The sequence below is a fragment of the Trifolium pratense genome, linkage group LG5 (genome assembly GCF_020283565.1).
Source record: "Trifolium pratense cultivar HEN17-A07 linkage group LG5, ARS_RC_1.1, whole genome shotgun sequence".
In the NCBI taxonomy this organism is placed as follows: Eukaryota; Viridiplantae; Streptophyta; class Magnoliopsida; order Fabales; family Fabaceae; genus Trifolium; species Trifolium pratense.
The window spans coordinates 22,504,416-22,513,780 of record NC_060063.1 but is presented as its reverse complement, the minus strand read 5'-3'; the positions used below and the strand labels follow the sequence as shown (position 1 = coordinate 22,513,780).

Here is a 9,365-nt window from a genome sequence, read left to right as displayed (position 1 = left end):
CGGCCCGATAAAGCCTGAAGCCCGGTTGGCCAGACCGAAACGGGCTGGGCCGCCCATTTTGACAGCATTTTCGGCCGGTCCGTCCGTTTTTTATAGCTCTACGAATAGGGAAGTCTTAAAGAAATCTTTAAAATATTTCATATGTCAAGTTTATATTGGGTGGACGTACATTTGGAATGGTCTATATTATCTAACCAAATATATACGGATATGTTTCCATTTTTGGAGTTTACTATCTTCGTATTTTTCTTCTATCATATGACCAAAAAATCACTTCACTTTGGTTTCATTTTCATTTTTTTTGAGTAGCCCAGTGGTTAGAAAATCCACCTTAAAAGTGAATAAGTTGAGTGTCCCTGATTCGAACCCGGGCTCATGTACATAATGTGCGATGTCCCTACCAAGTACCAACTGAGTTAAGTTCACGGGGATGGTTTCATTTTCTATATATCAACTTTTATTCCTTAGACCAAGATTTTAAATTGTGGTCCACATCCGCAATTGCGTCCACAGTATTGCTTATGCGGTAGACTTCCCAACCGTATCGCACCGCAATTGAAGTGAGATTTTAAATCACACGTATAACCACATTATAACGGCATCAAAAGCCGCATCAGCCGAAGATGTTCGTTCAAATCCTCTCACCAAAAAATAAAAAAAAAAATTATCTTCAAATACTAATTTCTGTTAAATCTAATGAAAAATATTAGTTTTAACCATCACTCAATCATGTATTTTAAGCACATTCAAATTAGTGTTTCTGGAATCAACTAAGAATCTAGAATAGTGGATAAATAGTATAGTGACATAGTAGTGTCAATTTATATAGTTTGTAAATTTTAAAATAATTACACGGCACAACGGCTGCAATGTACATTGCAACAACTACAATAACCACATCCGCAACCTCAATTTCAAAGCTTGTCTTAGACATTCATTTCTGATATGTTTTTCCTTATACGTTCCTCATCAAATAAAGCATAATCTAAAAAATTGTAATCATAGTAGAAATAAAGGTCTGAATTTGAATTAATATGATATGATTCACTTCACAAGTCCGAAAGCAACAACATACTAATTTTCACAATTACGGTACATTAGTAAATTATAAAGGTTCATGGTGACGAATTCCTAACAACATTCATGGATATGCAAAATCCATATAATCAATGGCTACTGGCAAGTTCCTTCTTCTTGAGGAAGCTTTAGATTTTCTTGAATGATGACTTCCTGCTTATCTTCATTTTTATCATTTTCTACAAAATAAAAAAAAATCGACTATATGATAAATTATAATAAAATTAGTTTTTTAATTTTAAGTTGTTATTCTATGTCTTGAATTAAATCATAAATCTTACCATGTACCAAAAAAAAAAATTATAAATCTTACCTGCAGAGTGGCCCAACCAATTACGTACGCGCGTGAGACCTTGAATTGCATTATCCTTGAAAGAGTTTTTATACTTTATCAAAGCTCCTCTACCAAAACTCAATGCCTGCAGAGTAACAAGAATCAATCCTCAATTTTTTTTCTTCATTATTATTACACTTTGAATGCATATCAGTATATCACTCAAAACAAACATACTAGTGATAGTTATGACAGATTTTATAAAAGGAAATGTGGGCAGAATGATACAGCTAATCATTCCCTTATAGGAATGTTTCCTTATTCAGCGAGGGAAGAGAAAGTAAATCTAGACCTGATTGATTAAATAGGAGAATGTTTTCCTGCCATTGTTTTTTATGCATGATTTGAGTGGTGAATTTTACCCTAGGAGAGCTAAGGCCTCTCGAAGTGCCTCCCTTATCAGTTATAGCTTATATTTCCTTTCATTTTAATCTTCTGTTTGTATTGTGAGCTAGATCCCACATGAACTCTAGCTATTTCCAGCAATAAGAATTTTTATTCACTACTATATTCTACTATTTTATTTTATTGATCAATGTTCAGTCATAATCGAGATCGAGTCCTATCAATTGGTATCCAGAGCCTTGGTTTGCGCTGCACACCAGAGAAAACGATGGATGCGAGATTTGATTCAATGGAACAAAAATTGGGAAACATCGAAACAAAGTTGCAACAAATTCGTCAGATGTTGTTGGAACAACAATCAAGACCGCCAGTCACGGTGGAGCAGTTTCGCGAGCTCATTCAAGAGGAACGGGCTCGTCGTAACCGTCTTCGTGGGCGACCACGGGGAAGAGTGCACCACTATCACGAAGAGGAGGAATGGAGCGATAATAGTGCGTGGTCGTGGGACTCACCTAAACCGCCGCAAACTGATGGTGGTAACCATAATTTCTACGACGTCAGAGAAGAAACTCACCTGAACAAATCTGAGTTTCAGCCGGAAACAATAGTGATGAAGGTGTCTGAAACTACAGTTAAGGTTGAGACCGAGAAAATGAGGGTGCTAAGTACGATGATAGATAACGATTGTGTACATAGATCAGCGGTGCAGCCTCCGCCAACATGGCAGAATACCACTAGACCTGTGACGGCACCACCGCAGCGAGTTCTGCCGCTCAAACCGCTGAAATCGCCAAACGCAGAGTTGAACCACCATCGCAGTCAAACGCCACGACTTCCATCAAAGCCTCTAGACACCGGCCGATTGGTGACAGTACTATCACAGCGATCTTCGCCGGACTCCGATTTGCATGAACGAATCTCTGCAAACACAGATATTCAAGAAAGAAAGGAGCAGGTGATTGTTATCAAACCACCACCGAAACCGCCAGACTTATATCGACTTGTGTTGGTTCCACCATGGCGAGAACCACCGGACATGGGAGTAGAGATTTCTTTAATGGAGAACGTGGAAGGTTTTCTCTTGTTGAAGAAAGAGAGAAGGGTAGTTTTGATATCTTACATGGTGGGTCTAGCTCTTAACTCGGTTGATTTGACTTGGATTAGAAAAGAAGATCAAAGGGAAAATGGGTCAATTGGCAAGGTTGGTATCTCTTTTAACATAATGGGTCAGACCCAAATTAAATTTTGTTTGATTTTGAAGGAATTAGCAATGTGGGCAGGAATAGAGTTATTGAGCTTAGTTCAATTTAATGATAACAATTGGATTATGAAAAAGGAGGGGGTGGGTACAGTTGATTATATGAATCTGAAGGGGATAGAAACAGGTCAGTGCTTCGTTTTAGGTGAGTTGGGTCAAACTCTTGATCTCATGGACCTAGTCCAATGTTATCATATCACTAGTGTTCAGGAGAAAAGGTTTTGTAATGGTATGGCTTTGTGTTGGACAATTTTGACTCATCTTTTACCACCAAATGATGATTATTCGGTGCTACAAGGTGGGGGGAAATTACATGGGAATGCTCACTACGCTGAGAGAATGTATGAATACATGGTTATGCTAACTATCCAAGTAGACGATGATCTGGTAAGAGGGTACACAAAGGAGGTTGAAGTTATGCTCCATGAACAATTTCTCTTTGATAACCTGCTTGAATTCATTCGAAGTCTTAAAGAATTTGTGGATCATAGGAATACTACCAAATTTTTGAAGTTCATCATTCTCGTTTTGAATGGAAGGAATATGAAAGAAGAAACAATATCAGTACACTTATTCATTCATACAATGAATTGTTACATGGAAGATATAGAAAGTGGTTTTCTTATGTTGTTGGAAAAGCCTATAGCATATGCCCTTGATCCTTTAGATACTTCAATGGAGGTTTTTATTTTCTTAGCTGGACCTATGATTGATTATGTCCGAGCTTCAGTGATTTTGAAAGAGAGCAACTGCAGGTCACCTAGAGACAGAGTGAGTGAAGTTGTCCTACAGATTCGATTGTTTGAGGCTGACTCGACAAGTTTTCAACAGTGGGACCCTGGGAAGCAACCAATTTTGGGAAGTGAATATGGAATAGATCAGTGGCCTTTCTGCATTGCATATGCACTTGTTCTTTGTTATATTTTAAGGCTCTCAAAGCATGAAAACTATAAGTTCTCAAAGATAATTGGAGGGTTAGGGGACATGTTGATCACTACCTTTGAATTCCAAGAAGGGGTCAACTTTTGCAATCAGAGTTGTCTCCAGAAATTTCTGGAAATAATAATATTCAGTTCAATATTGAAATTTTCAAACACTACCCAAGTCATGGTTTCAAAGGAGGTACCAAGGTCACTAGCTTCAATCATAATTTGGAAGGATAAGTTTGTGCTTAAATTCCTTGATTTCTTGCAAGCTGTTCATGCCATGTTCATGAAATCCACTACAAGTGACAAATTTCTGACAACATTCTTAATGTTTACTTGGAATCTCAGTGTTTGCTACCTAGAGGGGTTGTTTCATTTAGCCATTGTGAAAATGGTGGTATTAAATTCATCAGTGAGGATAATACCATGGGATCCAGGAAAATTCAATGTTTTTATGGCTAAAGTTGCTTGTGAATACTATTGGAGAAATTCTCTTTCAATCTATTGTTTGCTTAATTGGGTCTATGGAAGAAGGAATCATTTCCAACCTTTACCAACTGGTTTGAATGAAGAGTTGCAGCTGGAACCAGAACCTGAAGAAGCATTAGATACTCGAAGGAATGACCAAGGAGAAGTGGAAGTTTTGGTCAAATGGGAAGGATTGCCTGAATTTGAAAACTCTTGGGAGATAGCTGACAAGATGAGAAGAGTTTCCCAGATTCCTCCTTGAGGTCAAGGAGAATTTTGAAGGGGGAGGTATTGATAGTTATGACAGATTTTATAAAAGGAAATGTGGGCAGAATGATACAGCTAATCATTCCCTTATAGGAATGTTTCCTTATTCAGCGAGGGAAGAGAAAGTAAATCTAGACCTGATTGATTAAATAGGAGAATGTTTTCCTGCCATTGTTTTTTATGCATGATTTGAGTGGTGAATTTTACCCTAGGAGAGCTAAGGCCTCTCGAAGTGCCTCCCTTATCAGTTATAGCTTATTTCCTTTCATTTTAATCTTCTGTTTGTATTGTGAGCTAGATCCCACATGAACTCTAGCTATTTCCAGCAATAAGAATTTTTATTCACTACTATATTCTACTATTTTATTTTATTGATCAATGTTCAGTCATAATCGAGATCGAGTCCTATCAACTAGTTTCTCAAATTGATCTCAAATTGAAATTTGAGAAATTGGGAGCACTGGTTAGCATGACTCCTTAGACCATTTACAATGGTGATGAAATGTTGTGTTGAATAAGTGTTGAGAGTTGAAAAATGATTGGAGAGGTGTGTTGAAAGTTGATGTGGAGGAGTGAGGAGTTGAAACAATTCAACACAGTTGAAGCCTGCCACCGAGGACACTTGGCGCGTTTTTGCTGGTTCAGAAGGGCGCGTTTACTACACGCGCAGACAGGCGCGAGTGAGGGGATGGAGGACGCAGAGAGAGAAAGATTGTTAAGTGTTTATTATTTTAATTTAATTTTAATCGATAATTGTAATTTTATGTAATCATAAAAACAAAAATATAAATTTAAATAAGAATATGAAATAAAAAGTGGTGGGGTAGAGAAAGTGATGGGGTAGAGTGTTGAATAAAAAAACTATTGGCGAGGATAAAAATTGAATGTGTGTTGAATGATTAGGTGGAAGAAAGAAAAAATGATGTGGAGTGTTGAGAAGTGAAAAAGTGGTGTGGAATTGGAGTAACCATTGTACATGGTCTTACCTATAAACTAAGGCTGCTTCTAACTAAGCTAGTAAATTAAGCTAAAAAGTCATGAAAAAAAACTTTGCCAAACGGGTTTTTTTGGTCGTATGCACTTAATAAAGCCATAAGTTATATAAATCATAAGCTTAAAACGTGGTGTTGACAAACAGCTCAAAAAAAATTGTTCAAAAACAAGCAATGGAACTGATTATCTTTGTTGAAAATTATTCAAAAAAAGAAAAACAAATACAATAAGGACTCACTTTTTTTTTAAAAATAAAAATAAAGAACTCACTTGATCAAGGTCAATCTTATACACGATATTCTGTTGCACAGTCTTGACTTCTTCTTTCTCTAAAATCATCTTCTTTATCAGTGCAATATCTTCCTCCTTACTTCGCAATTGATGGTCACTTTTTTTAATGATAGATTCTAATATAAAATAAAATGAGGAATAAAAGCATTAATAATAATAATAATAATAATAATAATAATAATAATAATAATATAATAATAAAGCACATAAACAAAACACATTCAAGTGTTTAAGAAACTTTCTTGTTGTAGTAATTAATAATGTGACAAGGATATGAATGTGTGTTTGTTTTTAATTGATGATAAAAGGAGAATAAAAAAAGTTACCTAAAAGTAAAACTTTTGAGTTGAGTTGGTCAAGAGAGGAAGAGAGTTGGTCCAGAGAGGAAGAGAGCTGGTGTTGTTTTTGTAGTACAAATGCGATGAAAAGAACGGTGGAGAAGAAGATGAAAAGGCTTGAGTTGTTACCCATCGTCAAATTCTTCCAACACGTTCAAAAACTGCTTAGGTCTCAAACTCAACAAATTTAAGTACTCCCTCCGTCACCAATTGTATGCGTCACGCATATCATGCGTCACGCATGACCAGTGGCGATTCCAGTAATATTAGAGAGCCTAGGCAAAATTTTGAAGGGAATTTTATCAACCAAATTTCTGGATACAATAATATTTAAACCAGCAAAATATAAGTCAAATAAGGGGATGAAATATAACATACCAATAGTGTACTACATAAAACTAGGAGGCAAATTCCCCTAATGAAAGAAATCCATAACAAAACTTAGTGAGAAAGAAACTGATAACTGATCAACGAGACTACATTTCAAACTGAATACAAATATCACAAGACTATCTTATTCTTATTAATATTGTGTATAAGATCAAACTGATCAAGAATACAAGGTTTGTCATCAGCTTATAAAAGAAAGAAAGTGCTTCATCAACAAAGGTGATTTTGATCCATCAAAGTGAACACAAATGTCCACAATTAAACAAAGTTTTAGTTGCAGTTACGATGACAATAATATCACAAAGTAGAAAATCACCAAGTTAGTTTACAACAAGAGGCATCATGAAATCAAATAGTTTTTAGAACAAAAACCCTTCATTCTCACTATTTTAGAACAAAAACACTATTGCAGAACCAACCAAAACTACTTATTTATATAACCAAAACAGCTTATTTATATAATCACTTAACAATCAAAACAGCTTAATAAATTTAAAATTCAAAACAACACCAAATCATCAAACAAAGATTCTAGATTGAGAAGGTTAGATTGTTAAAAATTAATTGCAGTATGTTAGTTTGCTTACCTGAAACTGAGAGCGAAAGATTGAACGGCGTTACGGCGTTACAGCGAGGTGAGTGAACGGCGTTACGGCGAGGTGAGTGAGAGAGATCGAGAGCAGTGAGAGAGGGATTGAGAGCGGCGGCTGGCGGGTGAGAGAGGAACTGAGAGCGGCGGCTGGCGGGTGAGAGAGGAACTGAGAGCGGCGGCCGGTTTGAGAGAGAGGGAGCAAATTCTAACTCTTCCTTTTTCTGTTTTTGTTTTCATTTTAAAAAAATAAAAAATAAAAAAAAAGGGCAGCCCAGGCACGTGCCAGGCAGTATACTCGCCACTGCGCATGACAATGCGTCCCCAACAAGTTTATAGTGAAAAATTTATAAACTAGTTTTTAGTTTATAGCGAATAAGGTAGCTGATTGAATTTATAGTATTTGATAAAATTAATTATTGAACTAGTTTATAAATACGAAATGATATAAAAAAATATGTTTAATTCATATTTAATTTTTTTCAAATAAGATGTTATTCATAAAATTGAAAGAAAAAATGATAAGTTATAAATTCTTAAACTACTTGAAAAAGTGTTTTGAAAATAAGTTATACGCTAATAAAGGAAGATATAAACTATTTTTGAAATTTTTTTACCAAACAGAGCTTTAAGTTATAAGCTAGTTTATATGTCTTCCGAGATTATGTTTAGTAATGTCATATTTTAAGCTTATATCTAATAAACTCACCAAAAATAAGTTATGCCCTGTTTGGGAAAGCCAATAAACTAGCTTATAGTTTATAGTTTTTACCCTATAAGTTAAAAGTTCTTTTTGCAACCGTGTTTAAAAAAGAGCTTATAGTTTATTTTTCAAACTTTATTTCAAGTAGCTTATAGCATTTCAATTTTTCTTCTAATTTTACCACTATCTTCTTAATTGAAAAAAAAATTAAATATTAATTAAACATATATTTTTTATGTTATTTTATACTTAGGGCCCGTTTGAATTAACTTATTTTTGAGCTTATGCAAATAGTTATACAATTTTTATGTATTATTATAAGTTTGTCAAGATAGTTTATGACAAAATAGCTTATAAAAATACAATTTTCACTAGTGTGAACTTATAAAATAGCATAAAACATAAGCTAATCCAAACGTGGCCTTATAAGTTAATTCAACCGCTAATTTTGCCAAACAATACAAATTTAATTAGCTAGCTTATTCCCTATAAACTAAATGATAATCCCTCCGTTACATAATATAAGCAAAAAAATATATATTTCACACTTATTAAGAAAAGTGAAATATGATAATTTGAAGTATGATTTTTTGTATTTTCCTTGAAATAAGTTTCATGGAAAAATGTAAAGAGAATTTTTATTGGTTATTGATTATTGGAAAAAGAAGGGAGAGAGTAAATTAAATTCAATTTGCTATTAAGTAAATCTTGAAAATGATAAAAGTTAGTTTTTTTACTTATAATTTGGAAAATGAAAAAGTAATTTTTTTTCTTATAATATAGGACGGAGAGAGTAATTTATAAGCTATCAACTATATCTCACCCGTTATAAATTAGTTTATCAACTATCCAATATTTTTTTAACAGAGCTATCAACTATTCACTTATTTTACCTAAAATAAAAATTAATAAAGTCAAATCTAAAGACATTTTACTTTTTTGCAAATATAACTATGAAATTGTTGAATAGTCTAATTACTTCCATCCATCCCAGGCCACCTGAGCTGAGCACTAGCCTGGTCCAACCAAATCTACAGTCAAGTCAAATCTACAGGCTACATACAAAGCTGTAAAGGAAAATGATAACATCTGCAAATTCTATTTCCATTACCATAACATAACCAAGGTATGGTAAAAGTATTGAGTATTGACACAACCAAGAATTGAACCCACGTCATTTTCTATAGAGCTGCACCATTAAACTACAGTACATCAATCACATCATATCTTAGGTGATAATTTGTCTTGAAAGATTATTAAATATTTTATTAAAAAAATTCTTAAATAAGATCTCGGCTTCAAAGAGAAACTATGCTAGACAGTAAGGATTTGAACATGAAAAATAATAGTTACCAAAAAATTGGTACCGCTAATATTTTTTAACAT

The 9,365-nt window shown here is 34.3% G+C and overlaps 1 protein-coding gene across 1 annotated transcript; it reads right to left on the bottom strand.

Moving 5' to 3' along the window:
- Nucleotides 1-1,002: 1,002 nt before the first annotated feature.
- Nucleotides 1,003-9,087, bottom strand: LOC123886256. The gene is made up of 5 exons (XM_045935588.1): nt 9,043-9,087; nt 7,275-7,500; nt 5,939-6,075; nt 1,391-1,496; nt 1,003-1,256 (listed from the first exon to the last, which is right to left on the bottom strand). The coding sequence occupies exons 1-5, from the start codon at nt 9,085-9,087 to the stop codon at nt 1,174-1,176; spliced, it is 597 nt and encodes a 198-aa protein (XP_045791544.1). The 3' UTR covers nt 1,003-1,173.
- Nucleotides 9,088-9,365: the final 278 nt, after the last annotated feature.

What these genes read in the sequence shown, in the direction of transcription:
- LOC123886256 (XM_045935588.1), bottom strand. Translation starts at nt 9,087, where the DNA reads ATGGAAATAGAATTTGCAGATGTTATCATTTTCCTTTACAGCTTT. An exon ending in TCTTTCGCTCTCAGTTTCAG is followed by an intron (nt 6,076 to 7,274) that starts GTAAGCAAACTA and finishes ATTTTATATTAG; the next exon opens with AATCTATCATTAAAAAAAGT. An exon ending in ATAAGATTGACCTTGATCAA is followed by an intron (nt 1,497 to 5,938) that starts GTGAGTTCTTTA and finishes GTTACTCTGCAG; the next exon opens with GCATTGAGTTTTGGTAGAGG.